Source organism: Sebastes fasciatus, chromosome 21 (assembly GCF_043250625.1).
Source record: "Sebastes fasciatus isolate fSebFas1 chromosome 21, fSebFas1.pri, whole genome shotgun sequence".
NCBI classification, from domain to species: Eukaryota; Metazoa; Chordata; class Actinopteri; order Perciformes; family Sebastidae; genus Sebastes; species Sebastes fasciatus.
In genome coordinates this window covers 600064-626916 of record NC_133815.1, presented here as the reverse complement: position 1 = coordinate 626916, position 26853 = coordinate 600064, and the positions used below count along the sequence as shown (strand labels likewise).

At 38.6% G+C, this 26853-nt stretch overlaps 2 protein-coding genes and 1 long non-coding RNA gene across 4 annotated transcripts in view; 1 reads left to right on the top strand and 2 right to left on the bottom strand.

The window, feature by feature from the left end:
- Positions 1-4299, bottom strand: part of cyb5a (cytochrome b5 type A (microsomal)) — a 5854-nt gene extending 1555 nt beyond the window's left edge. The window contains exons 1-2 of the mRNA XM_074621427.1: positions 3979-4299; positions 82-210 (exon numbers count right to left, since the gene is read on the bottom strand). Coding sequence (XP_074477528.1) covers positions 82-210; positions 3979-4140 — 291 coding nt within the window. The 5' untranslated portion in view covers positions 4141-4299. The remainder of the gene's footprint in view (positions 1-81; positions 211-3978) is intronic.
- Positions 1-26853, bottom strand: part of LOC141759878 (uncharacterized) — a 213177-nt gene that overhangs the window by 166542 nt on the left and 19782 nt on the right. The gene's annotated exons all lie outside the window — the stretch shown is intronic.
- On the top strand, positions 7499-26300 carry c21h18orf63 (chromosome 21 C18orf63 homolog). 2 transcript variants are annotated; one of them, XM_074621989.1, is made up of 14 exons: positions 7499-7655; positions 8892-9023; positions 10765-10843; positions 12081-12137; positions 12257-12368; positions 14137-14178; positions 15262-15338; positions 15639-15751; positions 16740-16836; positions 17411-17496; positions 17909-18095; positions 20858-21796; positions 22667-22750; positions 25413-26300. In XM_074621989.1, exons 2-14 carry the CDS (start codon positions 8893-8895, stop codon positions 25533-25535), a joined length of 2127 nt encoding a protein of 708 aa, XP_074478090.1. In that variant the 5' UTR covers positions 7499-7655; position 8892; the 3' UTR covers positions 25536-26300. The 2 variants fall into 2 exon arrangements, with proteins under 2 accessions (XP_074478090.1, XP_074478091.1); XM_074621990.1 differs by lacking the exon at positions 15262-15338 and having other exon boundaries at positions 14137-14174.

The window sequence follows — 26853 nt, the reverse complement described above, 5'->3', positions numbered from 1 at the left end:
AGACCATCGTCTCTGACAGACTGATGAGAAAGTGGCCTCGATAAGCGTCCTTCTACACAGAAGCAGAACCGTTGTACTGACCGGGTGCAGCTCTCCGATCACCATGCTGTCGGACATCTCTCTGGCGTCGGTGGAGTGTCCGACGTCCTCGAAGCTCTCGGTGGCGTCTCCTCCCGCCTGCTCCCTCAGCACCTCCTCTCCTCCGGGGTGCTGAAAACAAACACACCCACCGTGGATACTAACGTATAACGTACAGGCTGATTATTACAATACGAACGTATAACGTACAGGCTGATTATTACAATACTAACGTGTAACGTACAGGCTGATTATTACAATACTAACGTATAACGTACAGGCTGATTATTACAATACTAACGTGTAACGTACAGGCTGATTATTACAATACTAACGTATAACGTACAGGCTGATTATTACAATATTAACGTATAACGTACAGGCTGATTATTACAATACTGACGTATAACGTACAGGCTGATTATTACAATACTAACGTGTAACGTACAGGCTGATTATTACAATACTAACGTATAACACAAATATCAGTATCAAGTACATTTACTCAACTACTGCACTTAAGTACAATTTGGAGGTACTTGTACTTTATTTCCATTCTCTACCCCACTACATGTTAGAGGCAAATATTGCACTTTTTACTGTACTACATTTATCTTGCAGTACTTGCAGTACTATACTACTAAAACACTACATAAAGGATAATGTACAGCTAGCCAGTCATTGTTGTGAAATTTAAGCTGTACATTATCCTGCTTATTACACGGCTACTTACTGAAGAAATCAATAAAAAGTTAAACAATTTGACGGTCTGTTATACGTAGCAACGGTCTGTTATACATAGCAACGGTCTGTTATACGTAGCAACGGTCTGTTATACACAGCAACGGTCCGTTATACGTAGTAACGGTCTGCTATACGTAGCAACGGTCTGCTATATGTAGCAACGGTCTGCTATACGTAGCAACGGTCTGCTATACGTAGCAACAGTCTGTTATACACAGCAACGGTCCGTTATACGTAGTAACGGTCTGCTATATGTAGCAACGGTCTGCTATACGTAGCAACGGTCTGCTATACGTAGCAACAGTCTGTTATACGTAGCAACGGTCTGCTTTACGTAGCAACGGTCTGTTATACGTAGCGAGGGTCTGTTATACATAGCAACGGTCTGTTATACGTAGCAACGGTCTGTTATACACAGCAACGGTCCGTTATACGTAGTAACGGTCTGCTATACGTAGCAACGGTCTGCTATATGTAGCAACGGTCTGCTATACGTAGCAACGGTCTGCTATACGTAGCAACAGTCTGTTATACATAGCAACGGTCTGTTATACGTAGCAACGGTCTGTTATACACAGCAACGGTCCGTTATACGTAGTAACGGTCTGCTATATGTAGCAACGGTCTGCTATACGTAGCAACGGTCTGCTATACGTAGCAACAGTCTGTTATACGTAGCAACGGTCTGCTTTACGTAGCAACGGTCTGTTATACGTAGCGAGGGTCTGTTATACATAGCAACGGTCTGTTATACGTAGCAACGGTCTGTTATACACAGCAACGGTCCGTTATACGTAGTAACGGTCTGCTATACGTAGCAACGGTCTGCTATATGTAGCAACGGTCTGCTATACGTAGCAACGGTCTGCTATACGTAGCAACAGTCTGTTATACATAGCAACGGTCTGTTATACGTAGCAACGGTCTGTTATACACAGCAACGGTCCGTTATACGTAGTAACGGTCTGCTATATGTAGCATATGTAGGCTGGAGCGACCCAGTCGTCTCCTACAAGGGTTCTGAAGCAGAAACGTGACAGCAAATAGGAAGAATAAAGTTTGTGATAATTAATTAATAATTAAGAAATGTTATCTGGGTTAAAAGGAGCTTTTTCCTTCATGGATGTTTTTATAATAAATAAACTCTGCAGAGAACAAGTATGTAATTATTGATCACAGTTTGTTTTCAAAAAATGAAGTTCAGACACAATTATTCCACGATCACGCGAATCTCCCTTTAAATCAGGAAAAAATACGATTAAATCATTTTTAAAAAGTCACGCTTATTATGTCAGAAAATAATCTTGTGAAAAATAAAAATAATTTTTCAAAAATCACTCATGTCATCTTTGGTCTTCCGTATCCAAAACAAATGTCAGATAAGCAACAAAATAAAAGCCTCACGTGATTTATAGCTATAGCTATTAATTTGGTGATAGATAACAAGCTATAGTGAGCTTCAGCTATCTAGTGCGAGCTACTCTAGTGTGAGTTACTCTTCTATTTGTTTAAGAGTATCTTGACAAGTAATACATCTGTATGAGTGAGTTACTTACACCTTTTTACTAATTTTGAGTCTCCGTGAGGTTTCATGTATGAAAACAAAGTTTTTTTTTTATTTGTTTAATAGGAATTTTCACGTAATGCAAGAAAAACAAATAACATATAGATATGTAATATTTTGATGTGATGCTTGAATGTAGTGGGGGTGTAACATATGCCTCTTGCATGTTACATTAGATACATATTGCAGCTTTAATAAATTGTTACTCTTGTTACTATTCATATTTTTCGTAATTTAACCTTTATTTGATAATCGATAGGTGAACATATTTGTGTTATTTTCATATTTTTATGCAGTTATTTTGTATTTAGAATGTAATACTACGGTATCCATGGTAACGATGGAGCTATAAAAGCTCATCACTGAGGGAACGAGTCAGACCGGGCTTGTTTAACTTTAATCTGTAAATATTAATGTATAGTCTCTGTATAGTGTATAATCTAGAGACGGGCTTGTTTAACTTTAATCTGTAGTCAGAAACTGGAGACAACCAGTATGTGGAGATGTCCCACAGCAGGACATAAACCAGACTGTGTGATCAGAACTCACCTGCAGAAACATTTAACGTCCTGAAACTTAAAGGAACTCCTCACCTCTTCTAGGAACTTGGTTACATACGTCCTGAAACTTAAAGGAACTCCTCACCTCTTCTAGGAACTTGGTGACATACGTCCTGAAACTTAAAGGAACTCCTCACCTCTTCTAGGAACTTGGTGACATACGTCCTGAAACTTAAAGGGAGTTTCTCACCTCTTCTAGGAACTTGGTTACATACGTCCTGAAACTTAAAAGGAACTCCTCACCTCTTCTAGGAACTTGGTTACATACGTCCTGAAACTTAAAGGGAGTTTCTCACCTCTTCTAGGAACTTGGTTACATACGTCCTGAAACTTAAAGGAACTCCTCACCTCTTCTAGGAACTTGGTGACATACGTCCTGAAACTTAAAGGGAGTTTCTCACCTCTTCTAGGAACTTGGTTACATACGTCCTGAAACTTAAAGGGAGTTTCTCACCTCTTCTAGGAACTTGGTTACATACGTCCTGAAACTTAAAGGGAGTTTCTCACCTCTTCTAGGAACTTGGTGACATACGTCCTGAAACTTAAAGGGAGTTTCTCACCTCTTCTAGGAACTTGGTTACATACGTCCTGAAACTTAAAGGAACTCCTCACCTCTTCTAGGAACTTGGTGACATACGTCCTGAAACTTAAAGGAACTCCTCACCTCTTCTAGGAACTTGGTGACATACGTCCTGAAACTTAAAGGAACTCCTCACCTCTTCTAGGAACTTGGTTACATACGTCCTGAAACTTAAAGGGAGTTTCTCACCTCTTCTAGGAACTTGGTTACATACGTCCTGAAACTTAAAGGAACTCCTCACCTCTTCTAGGAACTTGGTGACATACGTCCTGAAACTTAAAGGGAGTTTCTCACCTCTTCTAGGAACTTGGTTACATACGTCCTGAAACTTAAAGGGAGTTTCTCACCTCTTCTAGGAACTTGGTTACATACGTCCTGAAACTTAAAGGAACTCCTCACCTCTTCTAGGAACTTGGTGACATACGTCCTGAAACTTAAAGGGAGTTTCTCACCTCTTCTAGGAACTTGGTGACATCGTAGACTTTGTTGTGGATGATGATCCACGTTGATTTGAACGTGTTCTGCTCCTCGATCTCTAATAGTCTGTAATATTTGACTCCGTCGGGACTCTTTTCCTCCTTCTCACCCATTTGTGTCCCTGAAGAGTCGGACATGTTGAGAGAAAAAAGCCGCTGGAAGTGTTCAGGAACCTGTTAGTGGTTCTATAATCCCACCCAGCCTGTCGGGACCGTGACTCCGCACAAACACACCGACATTTACCCCAGATTCTATCAGGTTTCTATGAACAACAGTCCCAAATTCCAGCTGTGGTGAGTTCACGGTCGTCAAGGTAATCACAGTACAACACGAGTAGTCCGTCTTCTGTTTTCAAAATAAAAGTCTCCTTTAATTCTGGTTGTTCACGGTTCAGCTGACTCCACTTATTTAACACAACACGATTATTTTTTGTTTTTTTATTATTCCTCTTTTGCTTTCCTTAAATTTTGTTATGTTATATAATTTATTTTATTTTTATATTATTTTTATACTGTGAAATTTAGATTAGTTTAAAAATAACATGTTAAAAATGTAATTTAACACATTTAATTTAACTATATGTTACGGCCACATTTTAGTATAAGTGAAAAGCTTAAAAAGGCTAAAAAAAAAAATTCTGAAGATTTGCCAATGCATTATTCCTGTGCTACAATAATGTAATGTGTTTGAGTTAAAATTAGGGCTGTCAATCGATTAAAATATTTAATCGCCATTAATCGCATGATTGTCTTTAGTTGATATTAATTAATTGCAAATTAATCGCACATTTTTAATCTGTTCAAAATGAACCTTAAAGGGAGATTTGTCAAGTATTTAATATTCTTATCAACATGGGACTGGACAAATCTGCTGCTTTATGCAAACACATGTATATATTTATTATATATATATATATATATATATATATATATATATATATATAATAATAATAACAATATTATATAATAACATTATTTAATTATTATTTAATTATTTTTATATAAATTGATTATATGTAATCAGTTGAATCCTACATTCAAACATTGAGCAACTCATTAAGAACAAAGCTAAATGATATCAGGTCAAATTACAGTAACATTTTAATTTTAATCTATCTTTAATATGTTGGTGCCAATATTCCAGCATGTTGTATATGAACTGTGCAGTGATGGATGAAGTATACAGATATTTAACTAAAGTAAAAGTAGCAATGCTAAGATAAGATAAGATCAGATATTCCTTTATTAGTCCCGCAGTGGGTAAATGTGCATTGTACATCAGCAAAGGGGATAGTGCAAAATACAAGATGCAACAGCTAAAAAAAAAGAGCTAAACAAAGTGAAACAAAATATGAACCATTTAAATAAAAGGAAGTATAAAAAGAGGAGCAGTATATACAGTATTGACAATAAACAGACTATTAACGAAATTGCATTAGTGGAAAATGATATTGCACAGTGAGAATGAAATGAATGAATGAATGAATGAAATTCCACCTGAAAATATCAGGTTATTGTCAGTGTTTCGATGTGTAAGCTGTACTGTACTACATAGTAAAAATACTTTATTACAGGTAAAAGTTCTGCATTCAAATCTTATTGAAGACAAAATACAAAAGTGGTGATTCGTAAAGGTGGGGCTCATTTTAATTACTTGATATACTGCTGGGTAGCTAAATCTATGATATCATATTTTATTAGTTGATTTAATTTAACAATTTGCAAAGTAACTAAAGCTGTCAAATAAATGTAGTTAAGTAGAAGTATAGAGTATCAGGAAATGGAAATATTCAAGTTCGTACAAGTACCTCAATATTGTAATTAACTTGAGTAAATATATTTACATTCCACCACTGGATCTGTCATTCAGTGATCTCTAAACGATTTTATTTTGAAAGGCTGGTTTCCGGTTCGAGTGCCTTTATTTCTGGCTGCTTCATGGAGCGTCACCGTCACTGACCCCGCCCCCACCGTCCTTCTAGCGCTGCTATTGGCCACTCACTTCCTGCTTATGAATGGGCCCCTCTGATTGGTCTGTCCCTCTGTCACTCATCGGTGAAGCAGTGGGCGATGACGAGGCTGAAGTTCATTTCAGTTCAGAAGCTTTCAATGAAAAGAGCTTCTCACGTAACGGACTGCGATGTCTCACGATATCTCACGTTATCTCACGTAATGAGCGTGTTATTTCCCCCTCGGTGCGTTTCAGCGGGTCCTCCGCACCCAGTTAACTCACAAAACCTGTAAAATGTTTTGTAAAATGTAAAATGTTGAGAAAAGTTGGTACATTGTGTAGAAAAAGTTTTATTTTCCCGCCGCAGCGCTCTGGCGCGAAAACGCACCGATTCCAAGTCAAAGATTGTCTATTGAAACATTCCTGTCACTCCACAGTAGAAAACAATATCATCCTCTGTCAACTAAAACATACACTCCATCCATGTAGTCTCAGGATGGTAGGTCACAATCTTAATACATATTAGAAATAAATACTCAAATAAATGTGATGTGATGGTATAGTAAAAGTACTCATTATGCAGATTGGACCATTTTAAAATAATATATTATTGTATTATAATTATTGATGCATTCATGTGTTCATCACTTTAATGGTGATGCTGGTAAAGGTGGAGCTACTTTTAATTACTTCATATACTGCCGAGTAGTTTAATCTATAATAATATATCATAATGTATAAGTTGATTTTTGTATATTTAATCTATATCGGTAACTAAAGCATAAAACGTACAATATTTGTCGCTGAGATGTAACCCTCCGTAGTTGGGACATAGAAACAAATACTCAAATAAATGTAATATGATAGCATTATTATTATTATTATTACTATTTTTAATTAAATTATTCCTATAATAATTATTGTTTAGCTTTATCATTTATGTATTTATTATTAATATTATTCATTTACATTTTTTGAAGAGTGGTCTTCCTGTGTCTTTTGACATTATGTTTGTTTAAATGGAAAAAAAGCCTGGCAATAACATGCTTCGGTATTTGCTGTATTTTTATTTATTTATTTATTATTATTATTATTATTATTCATAATTTTTTTCAAGGGTGTTCTTCCTGTGTCTTTTGACATTATATTTGTTTATATGGAAAATAAGCCTGTCAATAACATGCTTCGGTATTTGCTGTATTTTTATTTATTTATTTATTTTTATTATTATCATTATTATTATTATTATTATTATTATTATTATTATTACTATCCATCATTTTTTTCAAGAGTGTTCTTCCTGTGTCTTTTGACATTATACAGTTTAAATGGAAAATAAGACTGTCAATACCATGCTTCGTTATTTGCTGTATTTTTATTTATTTATTATTGTTGTTATTATTATTATTATTATTATTATTATTATTATTATTCATTATTTTTTGAAGGGTGTTTTTCCTGTTACTTTTGACATTATGTTTGTTTATATGGAAAAGAAGCCTGTCAATAACATGTTTTGTTTTCTTGGTTCGTGTAAATTGAAGCAGAGTGAGAGCTCATCCTACCGCCGTCCTCAGGACCAGCTGTTTTACTGCTAGCATCGTTTATTTCATTAAAATGTCTCTTTACATAACTAACTCATAACTGAGATATCTCCCAGAATAGAACTACTATCACGGTCTAGAGTAGATGTCAATATAAGGTAGGTGACCTAAATATCAATATATAAAAACAGAAAAGTATAGATTTACTGTGAGAATAGCTAGGCTAACTAGCTGCTAGCTGCTGTTAGCTCGGTTTAATTCGTTTTGTCCCGCTTTCAAATATTATATTTATGATTATAATAATGTAAACAAATAGAAAAAGCCACAAATTCTCATTAATCTCATTATTATTTTATTCTTTCTTATTTTATTGGTTTTAACTTGTGTGTCTTCTTCTTCTTCTTATAAATATTGTTATAATTTCATTGGTCAACTGTTGGTCTTAGTCATTATTCTTATTTTATTGGTTTTATCTTGCGTGTCTTATTATTATTATTATTATTGTTATTAATAATATTGTTACTGTTATTATTGTCATTATTATTTTCTCGGTCAACTGTTGGCCTTAATCGTTATTTTTATTTTATTTTTATTGTTTTCAACTTGCGTGTTTTATTATTATTGTTATTATTATAAATATTGTTATAATTTTATTGGTAAACTGTTGGTCTTAATCAGTATTCTTATTTCATTTTTTTTGTCTTGCGTGTCTTATTATTATTATTATTATTATTAATATTGTTATTCTTATTATTATTTCTATTATTATTATTTATTTATCTTTTATTGGTCAACTGTTGGCCTTAATCAGTATTTTTATTTTATTATTTATTGTTTTTAACTTGCTTATCTTATTATTATTATTATTATTATTATTTCTATTATTATTATTTATTTTATTTTTTAGTGGTCAACTGTTGGCCTTAATCAGTATTTTTATTTTATTATTTATTGTTTTTAACTTGCTTATCTTATTATTATTATTATTATTATTATTTCTATTATTATTATTTATTTTATTTTTTAGTGGTCAACTGTTGGCCTTAATCAGTATTTTTAGATCATAATTTATATTTTTTATTGGTCAAGTGTTGGCAATATTTTTTATTTCATTCGTTTTAATAATATATATTAATCATGTGTCTGTTTTAATTATGTTTACTTGTGTAATGTTTTATGATATTTTTTTTGTTTTTCTTGCTGGCTTGTTTTTAGAATCTCTTTGAAACTGTACAGAGACACATTTTCTAGTCCTCATCCCTTTGGCACATGATTTATAATATGAGGAATATGTTTTTCATGTAGTGTAGTGATAGTAAAACTGATGATAAACCTGATCAGTTCCTGTATTGATCACCAGTAAGTGTGAGCTGTGTGTCTGTGTGTGTGTTCAGGATGAGTGGAGGAGTCCAGCAGTCCAGCATGTTTTTCCTGAGTCTTCCAGACCTGAAGAAGCTGTGCTGCGTCACTCTGACTCTGCAGGAGGACGCCGAGGAGCTGAGGAGCAAACAGATCAAGACCTGCAGGTGAATAACACAGGAGGGAAACTTTAATTTAGATTTATTACAGTTATTCATAGGGATTCATTAACGTAACAATCTCAAAGATCTCCGTTTCGTTCTCTTTGACGGCACCTATGGCGGTAAGCGGTAATAGGCCTTTCTCACAGCAGACTTTCTAGTAACGCTAACGACGGCTCTGTTCCATTCGTGTGTTCCAGTGAGAGTGACACTGACCACGTTCACATGCACCAAATATTCCGGTTTTGGTCCTTATTCCTAAAAAGACAATATTCCTACTAAGGTGTTTACATAACGATAATAACGATAATACTTTATTGTCAGACAGGTCTGAAATTTGTTTTGCATCACAGCAGCTCCATTTGCAACATCACAAAAAGGACAAAGACAAGAAACAAGGATACGTACATTTAAACATTACAATCACAGAAGACGATATTCAGGGCCCTTCAACGCACATGTTATCTGGGATTAGGCTCCATATTTAGTTTTAGGATTGACTGGTGTACAAAAGAGTGCTTCAGTCTAACCTTAGTAAATCATGGAACCCTGTATCTCCGATTTGATGGTAACAATTCATATTCACTGTTCAAAACATGGTTGGGGTCAGACACGATGGTGTTAGCCAGCCTTAAGATGTTATTATGATAGGCTGATTCATAGAATTTCTCAAGGGGTTGAGAAGATTTACATGGCTAATGAACATGAATATTCCTGTTTACATGCAGCCGTTCATACTCTGATTAACATCCCCATGACATACGTTATGCTGACCGACAAAAGGATCCGTGTTGTGTAAATATGACGTTACGTTCTCGTTGTAATCGGAGCAACTCGGGGTCGAATGCCCTTCGCGAGAGAGAGAAGACTGTTGTATTAACGTTGTAAACAACAGACCCAGATCTGGGTGTCTTCCGTGAAAAAGGCCTATTGCCGGTGTGTTTTTTTCTTCGCTGACGGTCGTTTTTCTTCTTTTGTCAGTTTACCTTCTTCTGAATTAGTTTATTTTTCTTTGGATTTGCACTGTTTTTGTAGTTTCCTCGTCTGTAGTCATCACTCTCTTCTTTGTTTGTTCGGCCATAAGTACGCTTGTGATTTTTCCTGGTCACCAAGTTCATAATACTATAATAATAATCAGTGGCTCATCATCACAATGTTACCTCATTCAGCGATAAATAGGGACCCAACAGACATTTATTTATATAAAAATCTTTGAGATTATTACTTAAATACATTACGTTTCCACACAACATTCATTCATTATGCCACTCCTTTTTACCACTCCTAACTTGAGTACCAGCAAAATGTTATACATTTACAGCTCATTGTGTCCGTTCACATACTCTTAATTAATACATTTCATTTAAATAACCGAGCAGAAATGATTTTAAACAGATGAAAAAAGATTTGGTTGGCAGGACAGATGTGCAGAAGGTTTTTAGGAGCGTTTAAAGAGTCTCTTCAAAGTTTTGACGTGAATGTGACCGAATACAGAAGTCGAGTTTTACCAGCCGGCCTTTGAATGTGTAATTCTATCAGTTACTGCTCGGTGTGAAGGACGACTTCAGGTTTTACTGTATCACTTGAACGCAGCGTTCATGTGGATGTGCCCTTGAGTAAACTGTGTGTGTGTGTGTGTGTGTGTGTGTGTGTGTGTGTGTGTTGTGTGTGTGTGTTGTGTGTGTGTGTGTGTGTGTGTGTGTGTGTGTGTGTGTGTGTGTGTGTGTGTGTGTGTGTGTGTCCACAGAGAGCTGGTGCTGCTGTACTCTGATATTTTGGCCTCTCCAGCTCTGGACTCATTCACTGATATCACAGCGGTCATGGCTGTAAGAGACACAAACAACACACAAACACGCTTCTACTTCTATCCTATCTATCTATTTTGAGGACCCTCGTTAATTAATAATATATATATGTATATATACATATATATTAGGGCTGTCAAAGTTAACGTAACAATAACGCGTTAACGTAACTTTGTTTTAACGCCACTCATTTCTTTAACGCATTAACACAACTTGTGATTTTTAGGTTGTAGCAGCTCAGTTTTAAAGTGAAGATACTGGTATTATATGAAACCTGATGAATCCATTGGTACCAACCATGTCATGCTAGCTTGTCATGAAGGAGGTTAAATAACGCTCCAAACTTAGCCTAAATTTTGGAGAGGAAAAACTGGCATGGCCATTTTCAAAGGGCCAAACAACCTCCGATAGTTAGATTGCGTTCAAGGAAATTAGTGGCGTTAAAACGAATTTGCGTTATCGCGTTAACTTTGACAGCCCTAATATATATACATACATTTGCATAAAGCAGCATATTTGCCCACTCCCATGTTGATAAGAGGATTAAATACTTGACAAATCTCCCTTTAAGGTTCATTTTGAACAGATAAAAAATGCAATTAACTATGGACAATCATGCGATTAATCATGATTAAATATTTTAATTGATTGACAGCCCTAATGGAAATATTTATTTATTTTTTCTCTATAATTTCACTTGAAACTGTTAGGTTCATTTAACACTAAAGTTCTCAATTAAATCAGAAAATACTATGCCTGATATAAATAAATAAATGAAAAAGTGATAGCTACCATCCCAGGGTTTTATATATGTTATATTATAAGTGATAACGCTCAGTCAGCTTTGAAGAAGGGAGGACAAAACGTCTTCGCTGTACAACATGTCCTCGCTTTCAAGGTCTAAAACTGTTCATTTTATCCTCACAAAGATAGACACAGTCACATTCACACACACACACACACACACACGCACACACACACACACACACATCCATTGAATACCTTTATAGACTTTTATTTCTCCATTCAATTTCAATTCAATTTATTTTTATATAGGGTCAAATCATAACAGAAATTATCTCGGGACGCTTTTTTGTAAAGAGCATGTCTAGACCGTACCTTCAAGAAGTCTTTTTTTTACAATTTATTCCATCTGATATAACATTTCAGATTTTATCTCCCTGACTTTTAAAACACTTGACAGTTGAAGCTCATCTGTGTTTTAATCTGGATATGTATTTGTCGTCTCTTCCTACAGATGTCGTTTTTCCAGAAAGGCATCCTCCAAGTGTTCGGACAGAGACGCAGTCTGCAGGTGGGATTATTCTCAGGCCTGTTTGGATTCATTCTAACATTCCAGTCTACTTTTAGTTGATGAAAACTGGATTGTGTGTGTGTGTGTGTGTGTGTGTGTGTGTGTGTGTGTGTGTGTAGCTGGGATGTCCTCAGTGTGTGTTTCCAGGTGTCCTCCAGTGTTGTCTGTCCTACTCTCTGATCACCCGACTGGCTCCCCGCTGGAATAAAGCAGGACTCTACCTCATCACTGGTACGGCTGCGTATGCTCGTCTGAGCCGGCTACAACCTCTGAAATACTCGTCGTAGAGAATAATAGAGGTTGAAGGGGTTAAAGAAATGGACCAGTCTGTCTGTGAACTCGTTGAGCTAGTTTAAATACCATCTGAGTTGTGACAGAAGATGTTTTCTGTGATCTGCTGCTACTGGATGTTTCTGTCTGTATGTTGGTGCAGCTGAAACAGAAGAGAGATGCACCAGACAATTTGAGGGTTTGAGGGATATTAGTTGCAAAGTAACTCTGAAGTGGAACAGCAATAATAAACCCACACTTTGAGTCTTCCTCTTTGGTCTTTGTTGCTATTAAACTTCCCTAAAAGCCCTCAAAACACAGCTTTAGTGAGCCCAGACCTAACGACTCGACTGTACACTAATGCACAGAGCTGCTGCACAAAATACATTATAGCACATCTGAAACAGCGCCACCTAGAGTCCCTTTGGGGCTACTGTATGTGGGGAACCTCTGGTCAGGAGCACTGCTCTGGACCTGACAGATCGAGTGAGGAAGTGACACAAATGTGTTCAAATTTACCTCCAGGTTTATGGATAGAAAAGTAAAACCTACAGGACCAGCAGCACCGAGGCTCCGTGATGAAACAGTGTGATTCTCAGCCTTCGTCAAATAGATTATTAATAGACTTTGTGAGTGTTGCAACACTCAGTGAAGCCTTCACCTTGGACCCAGTCTGACATAAAATGAAAAATGTGTGTGTGGGCGTATGTATGTTTATGTGTGTGTGTGTGTGTGTGCTAGTTCAAATGGTGGAAAGAGAAACATTTTAACTTTTACATCTGATCGTGAGTCTGAAGTTCAATCTGTGTTTTAGTAGATATTTAAGACGACATCAACAATACATACTGATGTCTGTGTTCTGCCTTCCATCCTGTTAAATGGTTATTTTAGGAGTGTTAATTGTGTAAATATTAAAATCTCACAAACAGAAACGTCCTCGTGATCAGGTGGAATTCATCGGGCTGAAAGTTGAGACAGTTTGGTGAATCTGACCTGGAACATTCGTTACAAGCAAACAGAAAAAAGGCAGATAGATTTAGAGGATACATGACTCAATAAATGAATAAATATGTCATTAAATGTAGCAAAAATAAGAATAAATATAAATGTAAGCCTTAATTAATTGGTGAAATGTGACATAAAATTATGTTTTTGTTTTGATTTGCTTCTTTATTTATTTATTTCTCTTCGTATAAATTCCCTTATTTATTTACTCCTCTGTTTAATTATCCATTTTTTATTTATGTATTTATTTTTATAATTTTTTTCTATTTATATTTTCATTTATTTTTTTAATTTATTTTTCAATTCATGTTTTATTTGTTTATTTATTATTTTTTTAATTTATTAGTTATTTATTCGTTATTCATTTATTTTTTTATTCATTTTTAATTGATTTATACATTTTTGCTTTTATTTTTTTATTTAGTTTTCTATTTATTTATGTTTTTATTTTTTATTTTATTTTTTACCACTTTTACCACAAACTAAACTCATTAGAGAGTCCTCATTAATTTCTGGTCCATTATGGGTTGCCAGGTTTGAACTTTACTGTCAACTAAACCCAGCTGGTTGGCTTGGGAGCTAACAAGAGTAGTTTCTCTCCACTGTAAGCCAAATAATAACTAAGTAATATGTTGTATATAGATGCGGTCTGTACCAGAGCTTCATGCTGCTCCGGCTCATGTAACTGTGATGGTAACAGTTCTCACTGTGTGTTTGTTCTCAGGAAAAGACTTCCTGACGGAGAGCGGGAGGCTCAACGCTGTCAGTGAGTTTCATTCATCTCAAACACACCTTGTCATGTTTTTACTGCTTTACTTCTATCAGTTTACAGATCTGTGAGAGTGTTACTGAGGATATGTGGTTGAGTAAATGAGGTCATGGGTCATGGGTATGAATTGTGAGCAGTTAAACAAAACCCTTTCTTTGTTTGTTTTAAAGGATTTTTAGAACCCTGAAAAGGTGAAGTGTTCACTATTTCAGTATTAAGTAGTAGTATGCATCCCTTCACTCCTCTTCTGACTCCACTTACAACCCACAACTTGAAAACCAACGATTCAAAAGACGGGTTCATTATATCGTCCTTTTAGCGTCAAATTTTGGTCAAAGTTTGTATTTTTTAGCGTCAAATTTTTTATGTTTACGCGTCAAATTTTTGTAAAATTTGTTGTTTACGCGTCAAATTTTGGTCAAAGTTTGTATGTTTTATCGTCAAATTTTGGTCAAAGCTCGTATGTTGTAGCGTCAAATTTTGTATGTTTTAGCGTCAAAGTTTGGTCAAATTTTGTATGTTTATGCATCAAATTTTGGTCAAAGTCTGTATGTTTTAGCGTCAAATTTTGGTCAAAGTTTGTATGTTTTAGCGTCAAATTTTGGTCAAAGCTCGTATGTTGTAGCATCAAATTTTGTATGTTGTAGCGTCAAATTTTGTATGTTTTAGCGTCAAATTTTGGTCAAAGTTCGTATGTTGTAGCGTCAAAGTTTGGTCAAAGTTCGTATGTTTACGCGTCAAATTTTGGTCAAAGTTCGTATGTTTACGCGTCAAAGTTTGGTCAAAGTTCGTATGTCGTAGCGTCAAATTTTGGTCAAAGTTCGTATGTTTACGCGTCAAATTTTGGTCAAAGCTCGTATGTTGTAGCGTCAAATTTTGTATGTTTTAGTGTCAAATTTTGGTCAAAGTTCGTATGTTTTAGCGTTAAATTTTGGTGAAAGTTTGTATGTTTTAGCGTCAAAGTTCCTATTCACAGTCCAGTTTTCAATGGCATGAAGATATCTACCAATGGATTATATAATGGATGAATTGTGTGTGTGTGTGTGTGTGTGTGTGTGTGTGTGTGTGTGTGTGTGTCAGGCACGGAGCTGAGCACCAGCGAGGGCCAACTGTGCATCAGTATTGAAGCCAACACAGTCAGACTGCCACCAACCAGAGTGAGGGATTAAAACAACTTTCATTTATCTGTTTCAACACCTAATAGTGTGTCCATATAAGTTTACTTTAATTAACAAGATAAGTGTTTAGACTTCCACCTGTCCTCGTATGTTTTATGTTTTAATTACAGAAAATATTTAGAAACTTTTATCTGCCGAGAAAAAAGACGGCGTCGGCGAAAATGACGAACTCGAAGCTTCAAAACAGTAGTGCACAAACCAGTGGGTGACGTCGCCATGTTTGATTGCTGTGATTAAAATACACATAGTGGCAGACAGTCATGTGTGTTCTTGTTGCAGCTGGAGGACTTTAACCTCTCTCCGTTAGTGCTGAGGAGGTTCTGCAGTGATCCTGACTCCGTCCTCGACCACACCTCCACCGGGGGAGCCATCTGGTGTCACGTACTGCCCAGGTAGGACAGCTCCACCTGCTGGACACAACGCAGACAACACCAGAAAGGCTTCACACGTCTAAGACTAAAAGATGATGCAACCAAACCTCTGGTCCTTTTTCTACAAATGAACAGATCTGGTCGTTAGAGAACGATAGTAACAACATCGTTTTGTTTGTCAGGTCCGTATGAAACTTAGTTCAGATCTTTTTGGATGATGTGCGACAATATGAAACTCTCCTCACCCACAATTATCTACATGCACATATTTGATACCACCAACCAGACTTAATTATAGAATTAATGTGAATATAATATAGCACGATGGTGACGATCAAATAAAAAAGGTGGCGACAGAATAATATTAAGAATAAATATAAGCATTAATTAATTGATAATATGCGACATAAATTGATATTTCTGTTTTAATTTGCTTCTTCATTTATTTACCTTTGTATTAATTCCCGTATTTATTTACTTTCCTATTTAATTTATTTAATCATTTATTTATTAATAAATATTTTATTTAATGAATGAATTAAACATTAATAAATACATTTAAAAATACATTTTAAATTCAGAAAAAATACGTTCAACAATATATTAATTAATTAAAAAATAAATTAAAATAAGTAGGAAAATAAATAATTATGGAAATTAAAACAAAGGTAAATAAAGAAGCAAATTAAAACAAATATACATTTTTGTCACATTTGATTAATTAATGAATGCCTAGATTTATTTTTAATATTGGTTTTGGCACAGTTAATGGCATATTAATTTATTTATGGAGTTATTTATTTATTTATTTTTGCAGCTTCCTCTTTTTCAAACTGATGAAGAGGCAGGTTGTGTTATACTGACTGTGAGCAGCAGGGGGAGCCGCAGCTCTTTATCAACACTGACAGGAAGCCTGCTGGAGACTCTCACTCTGCTTCTGTATTCACTGTTTCTTCTGTCCTGATATACTCACTCTTTGATTCACTAATGTTTGTTTGTGTGTTTTTAGCATGAAGAAAGGTCAGATTATCACCATCACCCGTCAGCTGCCCAGAGACGGCCCATTCAGGACCTACAGAGACCTGCAGAACCACTGGAACCGCCTGGTACGCAACACACATTATCAAAGAAGTTAATATATGAGCACAAAAACACATTAATTAGCTGCTTTGTATCACAAGAAGTCGGCATAACAACTGCTTGCTGAGTTATTTTTTAGAGTTTAAAGATCACATGGAAACTAACAGTTGAATAATAATAATAAAAAAAATAGAATTCATTGTCTATTCTCTTAAAACCTCAATAATTTAATACTGCAAGAATTAATACTCAGAAACAGATATAACCAAATTAATTTGTTATAAATAAATATTTAAACTCCCGCAAATGACGCAAGTTTTGCGTGTTTACGTCATTTTGCATTGACTTTGTGTGTAATCGCACCGCGCAGGAGTTTGCAGGACTTTGCTCTTGGTGTGAATTCTCCATAAGCGTCTCAAAAGTGTTAAATGACGATAAAAAAAGTCTTTATTAGTCAAGTTAAGCTCTCCACATTTCTATATTGTGGTCAAAACCCAAAACCAAGGTATTATATTGGCACAGATATTGAAGATTTTGAAGAAAGCCTTAATTCTATTCCCACACAGGATGCTTCATAGAGAGTGTGTTTGTGTTTTCCAGTACGGCTACAGACTCCCTGATGTTGCAGAAGAAGAGGTGGTGTACTGCAGCGTCTACTTCAGACTAGTGGGAGAGAGACTCTTCACGTATCCTAATAAAACGTTGCATTAATTAACCGCCTTAATATGAACCTGACAAACCTGGTCAGTGTTGTAACTTATACCTGACATGTGACGGACCGGTGGTGTAGCTATAAATATTAAGACAACATTTTTGAAGTACTTATTTTACTCAAATTCAACAGAGTCTTTAGGTAACACAGCATTAAGAGATAATAAGAAAGAAAATAGACTGAAATACAACCAGGAATTAATTAGCAATATGAAAATAGTTTTCTAGAATATCAATAACTGCTCTGTGTAGCCCACTGCTAGTGTTAGCCTCCAGCCTTTCCTTTGTTTATCCCCCAGCTAACACCGTGACGTCATCATGACGTCCACACTTAAATGATCACATGATTATTTATCAGAATGTTCCTTTAACCGTCATCCTGAGCAGCTACCCTCTGAGCTGTGTCCGCCTGCAGCCGGTGCAGCGCTGCCCTCGCGTCGACATGCAGGGGGCGCTGGGCTCCTTTCTGTCTGACATCAGCGACAGGCTGCAGAGCGTTTGCGGCTTCCCCGCACGTCTGACCAGCAAACCCCGTTACCACACAGTCAGTCTGAGCACTGCTGCAACAGTGCAGGTACACACACAACACTACTACATGACTACAGCTCGAGGTACGTATCGCTCAGACACGCCAGGTGTGTTTCTTTAATACTTGTATGGTTTGGAGGTATAATGTACGTCTCCACTAGGAAGCAGCATCGTGTTTAGGAAACCGCACTACAAAGAAAACGTAGAAGTAACCGGGAAACGGAAATCAGTTTCACCGTGGTGTCGGTGTAAACTAACTCTACATCTCATACAAGTGTGGAAGAATTTGGATTTATCAAAGAAAGTGGACGAGACGATGACCAGATGTGCAACGATATTAAAACACCCACTCAGCCGTTAGCAGGAAGCAGTGACGTAGGTTAGCACAGTGAGCTAATCAATAAGGTTATCAATACTGTGAACGCTTGCACTAGCTGAGTCAACGTTAGCTGGAAATAACTGAAAGAAGTGGGGTTGTATGTTTTTAAAATTACTGTTTTTATGAATGGAGTCTGGTGGCTTTGAAGAGAGCGATAAGACGGCTTCAGTTCTTTTTGCCAGGCCGTCGCTATCTTGGTTTTTGGTCATTGCCATCTTGGTTTTTGGCCAGATTGCTCACTAGTGTTTTTCTCTTTCTTCTCTTTCGGTGTCTTTGTTACTCCTGTTTCTGACATTTTCCAAACCTAAACTTCTTTATCGGTCTATTTGTTTTCTTTCTTTCTTTTGGACACAAACAAACTGTTAAAGGCGCCCTGACATGCAGGTTATTATATGTGAGCGTGTGGAGGTGGAGGTGGACGGTGGCGAGAGGAGAGGAGCATTTCCCACCCTGTAAAACCTTCATGGACAGCTTTATGACCGTAAAGGTGCGACGCTGGAGAGAATGTTCCCTCTCGGCGTCGTGAGGATTCATTTTCATAACACAGATGTCAGGAGGAAGGTGGAGGAGGTGTGTTTCCTCTCGTCCAGAGTTCACTTTTAATGGAAATTGATGTCTGGAGATATGTCTCTGCTTCTCGAGGCCTTGTGTTCATGAAGCAGGCTGAATGTTATTCATCAACATGTCAGGACGCCTCATGAACGCAGGATAAACAATGTTAAGACTGCTCTTCTTGGAAAAGTAAAAGTACAACATCAGTTATTAGTTTGAAGAACTTGAGAGTGTCCTGAACTATAAATTCAGAAGCAGGTCTCTTATTCGCAGTGTGCAGCTGAAGTGCATTTTATCCAACGTGAGAAAACTCTGCATGGTGAAACTTCCCGAGAGATCGATTCAGTGCTCACAGAGCGAAGCTAAAATATTTATAGTGTTCAGCGGGGTTCATTTCCTTCTGTAAGAACTGAAAGAGAAGTTATTTTCTGTCTTGTACTGCGAGTTGAAAAGCTCTCCTGAGCTTCAGCTACATTTAAGAAGGTAAATCTGAAGTCTATTAAACTACAGATTGAAAAGATATTTCTTGTTTGGAGGGAGTTCAGCTGGGTTTTGGCAGTTTTTGAAAGTATTGTCATTTCCACTTTAATCTGAATTTGACATTAAGTGAATTAGATACGGGTCATGTCTGTTTGGATATTCTGAATTAGGACTCACTCTGAATGAAGCATTTTCAGATTAAGACGTGATGTTCCTGTCCTTTACTGGATGTGTAGTGTTTACCACGCTGGATTTAACATGTGAGGGTGCAGGTCGTATCCACGACGACCCTCCGCCGCTTTCTACTTCCTCCTTTCGCCTCGCTGAGGTTTGTTTTGGTTTGATATGACGTCACGCTATTCAGACTACAACAATAAAAGCAGTAACTTCCTTCTAGACTCAAAAGAATCAAATATATCGATTCTGGCGTTAAAACATCGATTTCAAAATCAAAAAATCACGATAGATAGGTGAATCTATTTTTTTCCCACCGCTAGTCGCTATGCATATTTGCACTAAAGTGTCAAGATGTTGATCTGAATCCATCAGTAAGACTACCAAATAGTATTATATATAAGTGGTTTGGGGGTTCAGTTACACTTTAATGTATTTAAACTAGGGATGTCAATAATTAACCGTTTAACCGTTAACCCACATTAAGCATTTTAACCGATTAAGGCTATCGGTTAAAATAAATATTAATATTTAATTAAAAAGCTTCGTCACTTGAAGGAGAAAAGCTGGTCCACCTTAAGAGGCGAAGCCGGCGTTACAGATACAGGAAGTTGGCTCCCGTCTATAGCTCGCTTGTAGCCTCGTAGCATTTATTCACCGACAAATAAACTGTACACACACTGTCTGCTACACCTGCGTTCACAGCTAGAACGCCACCGACAACACAGTCAGTCGGAAACTGGCTGAAGTTACGCCGCGCTGACAGAGCGTATATGTGTGGCTACGGCGAGCACGGAGCCACCAGCAATTCTAGCAGCTGCTAACATAGCACAAACACACACTGTTCGTAGGGCAATCGCTATCGTTAATCCGGACAGACAGAGTGACGTTACGCCGGGCAGACACACAGCGGACAACCTGCTAAACTAAACTAAATGTGTTGTGGAGACTTTTCCTGGGAAAGTGGCTGCCTGCTAAGTTAACGCTCCCGTACGGTGAACTGGAGACTCAGTTGTCTGTTGTACTCATACACTGCAGCTGGCGCACCGCTGCATGCGAGGCACAAATCTTGTCGGTTCACGGTTAATCGGTGAACGAGGGTCGGTTATTAGTTAAGAACATTTTTCAAAATTAGCATCCCTAATTTAAACCCATGACATCATGTTTTTATGGCGGCGCCATGAGATCTAATGAATCTTGAAGGCTCTCCTCTTCCTCCTCAGGTGTCGAGTGGGGAGCAGATCAACTTGACCACCTCCTCCTCCATCAGGCCGGTCCTCACCCAGCTCCCTCCTCCCCGACCTGTGAAGCTCTCCTTCGGGTCACAGCCTCCATCCTGGGCCCCTCTCTCCCAGCAGGACAGAGCCCAGAGGCTTCTGGGTAACGGATGTGGATTTAGGAGCAGTCTGACACAAAGTCAAGGGTGCAGAGGAGACGGAGACTGGCCTTCATCGTCCTCCTCCTTTTCTGATTCCTCGGGTTCAGCTCTTTCTCTCTCCTCTTCCTCTTCTCTCCCACTCTTCCAGCCAGCTTCATCCCTCCCCTCTTCCTCCTCCTCCTCCTTCGTCCTCCCTCCTCATCCTCCTCCAACTCAAAGCCCGACTCCCAAACTGGTTCCCATCTTCAAGAACAAGTCTCCATCTCGCCACATCAACGTCGCCCTGCTGCGGCTCCAGAAGCACAGGGAGCAGCTGATTAGAGGAGAGGAGGAGAGGGGGAGGGTAACACTACCTGCCTTTAGGAGGAAGACTCCCACCACTTCTTCTTCTTCTTCTGTTTCTTCTCTGTCAGCTGCGTCCTTCCCAAATCCTCCTCCGCTAATCATTCCTCGCTTCATCCGTCGTCCCAAACCTCATGGCGGCACCGCTCCTCAGCCAGCGGGTCACCCCAGACTCAAGCACATCCCCAGCCTCAGCCCTGCGTCCAAGTCCAAACCCGGGCTCATACTCGCTCCAAAGCCTGAGATCAAGCCTAAACCCAAGTCCAGCCTCAAAACCAACGAGAAGTCCAGCTCTGAAAGCAACGCTGCTGCTAACTCCAGCTGTAAAGTGAAGGAAAGAGCAACAAAACATCCCTCAGCTGCACCACCCGAGCCTCCTCCACCTCCATCTTCTGATATCTCCAACAAAGACACGTCCAGCAGCAGCAGCAGCAGCAGTCGGGTGAGTCCAACTGTTTGCGCCGCACGATTACATACAAAGTCAATGCAAAGAGGACAATAGGCGCGAAATTCGTGCCAGGCGAAGCGAGTGGCATGAATGATGCGACGCGAACACGCGAAATTCGCATCATTCGTGGCTTCGCAGTTGAAATATTTCAACTCCTGTGGTCACTGACGTCCTGACGTTGTTGACCACAGACTGTCTCTGGTAGAAACAGCAACGTCTCTAGATGACGTCATGTTGAGTGTTGATGGAGCAGCTGCGTAGCCTGACTCTGATCCATCCAGACTCCATTCAGAAAACAAGCATTTTAAAAGTTGTTTGCTTGTCGTCATGGTAACAGACCTGACAAAGCATGAATTCAGACTTTTTACTAATCAGCATCATGATGTAGATATTCCAGCATAATTTTGATCTGTTTATTGATATTAAATCACAACACAATCTGTTTATTTTGGGTTCATACCGCAGTAGAGACGCGCGGCTGCTAGATACAGTCAGTGTGATGACGCGGGAGGTGAATACAGCTCGCCGCCAGGTGATGTTATGAACCCGGACACGACGGCGTTTGGTTTTCTGACATATCTGGGACTTCACCAACATGTACAGAGCAGCAACAGAGTTCATTTCTTCCTGGTTGATGGAGGAAATGGAGGAAAGAAAAGTTGTTGTCACCGTCTTGTTTTTTTGCCAGGCCGTCTCCAACGTGGCTTTTAGCCATCGCCATCATGTTTTTTGGCCTGATTGGTCATGGAACTGCAGTTAGTATCATGTCAGTAGCCGTTACCTTGTGACCTTCAGGCTACAGGTGTACACTGCTCTCCTCAGGTGTTTCCTAACTGTCCCATGTTGTGTTTTTTTGTGTTTCAGAGAGTTGTGTTTGAATCAAAACCAAAGAAACACAGATCAGCGATACAAGACGTTGACGTGGAGCAAGTGGCCAGAAGCAACCAGGTCAGGAGCTTCCCTCTTATCTTATTGTTCCTTCCTCCTCTTCCTCCTCCTCTTCCTACCAACACCTGCATGTGCTTCCTCCTTGATGATTAGCGATTGAGTCTGAGATGTGCTAACATGGCTACCGTACAGAAGATAATCCCTTTTTGATTTTGACAACAACATCTTGGTTTGGTCTTGTTTGCGCTGTAATAGCATGAATATCTTTAGTGATCGGACCTTGAGACGGGGCAGAAAGCGGTTTCATGGTGCTATCAGCGGGCACAATCCATTCTTTATGAATATATCCATCAGTGTAGTATTAAGAGAACGGAGAGCGCGTCTTTTTTCTGTTTAACTAGACCTTGAGAATAGAGAAATCCGGTGTGTCGTGAACGTTGCAGCCTCACAGGGGCGCTAGCCTCGGTACAGTTTGTCTTATTTAAAATATTGAAGTGTAAAGAGGTGTAAGACCTTGTTTCAAACTTTAGAAGTGATGTATTTCCAGTGTATCCACTCGTACTGTATGTGCAGCTTAATCTTCCTCATAAACATCCTTTAGGAGGACCACATACATTAACGTGATGTATTAAAGTGAGTTAGCGTGATGAATGGCACACACACTGTGCTGCCTGCCTCCGTTTCCTTCCCAAACATCCTCTGAGAGGAGGGCGAGGAGGACTGTTCCAGTGATGAATGGTCAGCAGGAGGTGGGAGCCCACAGGGAGCCCGGCACATTAATAACAACATTCATCACTTTTACAGCTCCAACCTGCAACTTTTCAAGAACAATACATCACTTACTCTTTTACTGTTATTTACACAGCCTCACCACTGGACACGTTGTTCTTCACCATTTTTACAAACACTTAAATGTCTGCTGGCTCGGAGGAAAATACAGACCCTTTACTTCTGTGTATAGTCTCCTAAATTCACTTCCCTCCAGTCATTATCAACCAAGCTCTAGGTAATTAAATAGTCTTAACATTTATTCCTTCTTGTCTTGTTAAATACACGTTATAATGTCAGAGCCAATTTTAAACCAAATAGGTTTTTGGCCGTTGCCATCTTGGTTTTGGACGTTACCATCTTGGTTTTTGGACGTTACCATCTTGGTTTTTGGCCGTCTCCAACTTGGTTTTTGGACGTTACCATCTTGGTTTTTCGCCATCGCCATCTTGGTTTTTCGCCGTCTCCAACTTGGTTTTTGTCCGTCTCCATCTTGGTTTTTGGACGTTACAATCTTGGTTTTTGGCCATCGCCATCTTGGTTTTTGGACCCTACCATCTTGGTTTTTGGACGTTACCATCTTGGTTTTTGGCCGTCTCCATCTTGGTTTTTGGACGTTACCATCTTGGTTTTTGGACGTTACCATCTTGGTTTTTGGACGTTACCATCTTGGTTTTTGGCCATCGCCATCTTGGTTTTTGGCCGTCTCCAACTTGGTTTTTGTCCGTCTCCATCTTGGTTTTTGGACGTTACCATCTTGGTTTTTGGCCGTCTCCATCTTGGTTTTTGGACGTTACCATCTTGGTTTTTGGACGTTACCATCTTGGTTTTTGGCCGTCTCCATCTTGGTTTTTGGCCGTCACCATCTTGGTTTTTGGACGTTACCATCTTGGTTTTTGGCCATCGCCATCTTGGTTTTTGGCCGTCTCCAACTTGGTTTTTGGCCGTCTCCATCTTGGTTTTTGGACGTTACAATCTTGGTTTTTGGCCATCGCCATCTTGGTTTTTGGACGTCTCCATCTTGGTTTTTGGCCGTCTCCATCTTGGTTTTTGGACGTCTCCATCTTGGTTTCTGGAAGTTACCATCTTGGTTTTTGGCCATCTCCATCTTGGTTTTTGGACATTACCATCTTGGTTTTTGGCCGTCTCCATCTTGGTTTTTGGACGTTACCATCTTGGCTTTTGGATGTTACCATCTTGGTTTTTGGACCCTACCATATTGGTTTTTGGACGTTACCATCTTGGTTTTTGGACGTTACCATCTTGGTTTTTGGACGTTACCATCTTGGTTTTTGGCCGTCTCCATCTTGGTTTTTGGACGTTACCATCTTGGCTTTTGGACGTTACCATCTTGGTTTTTGGACGTTACCATCTTGGTTTTTGGCCGTCTCCAACTTGGTTTTTGGACGTTACCATCTTGGTTTTTGGACGTTACCATCTTGGTTTTTGGCCATCGCCATCTTGGTTTTTGGCCGTCTCCAACTTGGTTTTTGTCCGTCTCCATCTTGGTTTTTGGACGTTACAATCTTGGTTTTTGGCCATCGCCATCTTGGTTTTTGGACGTCTCCATCTTGGTTTTTGGCCGTCTCCATCTTGGTTTTTGGACGTTACCATCTTGGCTTTTGGATGTTACCATCTTGGTTTTTGGACCCTACCATCTTGGTTTTTGGACCCTACCATCTTGGTTTTTGGACGTTACCATCTTGGTTTTTGGCCGTCTCCATCTTGGTTTTTGTCCGTCTCCATCTTGGTTTTTGGCCGTTGCCATCTTAGTTCTTTTGGAACCAGAAGTGACACTAGAGGTTGAAGCTAAGTACAACCGAACTGAAAAACATTTCTAGGCGACCAAAATGTTACTGTTAACTCTGATGAAGTGAAAACACACCGTGTTCATTTTAATTTTTTCTCACTTGCCTCTCAGGTCTTCTGTCTTTCTCTCTTTCTTCCTCTCCAGTTGTCAAAGCTGAAATCTGCGACTCTGTTGGCCTGGTTGAGAGGAAGAGGGGTGCTCGTCAGTGCCAAACACAAGAAGGAGGAGCTGATGCTGAAGGTCATGGGCTGTCTGGCCGAGGCCTGAGACACACACACACTCACACACGGCATATAGATTAATAGACTTCCTCTGGAGTATTAACGCTGTGCTAAGCTCCTCATTTAAAGATTCAATGTAAAATATGTCCGTCTTTATCAGCCTGAATCAGAGACAGCAGCTGGAACAGATGAGAGCGCTTCATCCTCGCTAATTGAGATGCTGAAGATTTGCCAAAATGAAATTCTCGTGTCAGATAAAGTCACCGCGACGTCCACGCAGGAACTGACACATTCAAAGTGTTGTAGTTTTTTACTGTCTCGTCTCCTTGTTTGATTTGAGGCATCGTTGACTGTTCGGGTCCAGTTTAAAATCCCTTTACAGGAGTTCTGATGTTTACATGAATAGTTACCTCTCGCTGCCGTGTGAAACTTTTCTCATGCAGCTTTAACATTTATTGAACAAAACGTTTTGCTGTTTTACTTCAAGTTTAGGTCTTTCATACATTTGACCTTAAAATGAGTTATCTACCTCTCGGAAATACATGCATTCAAATAAAACACATTAAAAGGTTTAAGGTAGCTCCTTCCTTTTTACTGAATGTTGCTGAAAAAACTGTGTTTTGAATTTGAAAACCTTCATATATTTATAGGAAATATTCTGTATTCTACAACCAATATGTGTTTATTTATACAGTAGTTATACAGCAGCTGTTTATTTATACAGTAGTTATACAGCAGCTGCTTGCTTGTTCAAGAATGTACAATTATATTTATATGCTGAAGTTCTGTGTATAAATATCGTTTTTAGAAATTGCAGTACGTATATTTAATTCACTAAACTCTGAAGTTCTTTCATTCTGCTCGTTCTCCTCTGTGTGTGTGTGTTCTCCAGGTTGTTTTGACAGCTGTTTGACACACATACAGATGTGTCCAGTCATCCATGCATTAGTTTATATATGTCAGGAGTTTCTCTCAGTAAATCGGTTATCCAGAACGTTTCAGCAGAATCAATCCCATCATGCTTCAGTCAGGAGGGTTTGGCTTGGACCAGATGTGTGTGTGTGTGTGTGTGTGTGTGTGTGTGTGTGTGTGTGTGTGTGTGTGTGATACTGTTGAGTTAGCAGGTGTCAGCTGTGTGTTAATGATGCATCACAGTTGTTGACTTTACAGTTTGAAAGAAGTCTGACTGCTTCTGTAAAAAGAGTCCAATTCTTATTCTGAAAAAAAACAACAGCTTCACAAAGGACCGGACCGGGAAAATACCAGAACCACGTGTAGGATACTGTAAAACGATTTTTCAAGATGGAAATGGCCCAAAACTATGAAGGCGAAGGCCAAAAACTAAGACGATGACGGCCAAAAAC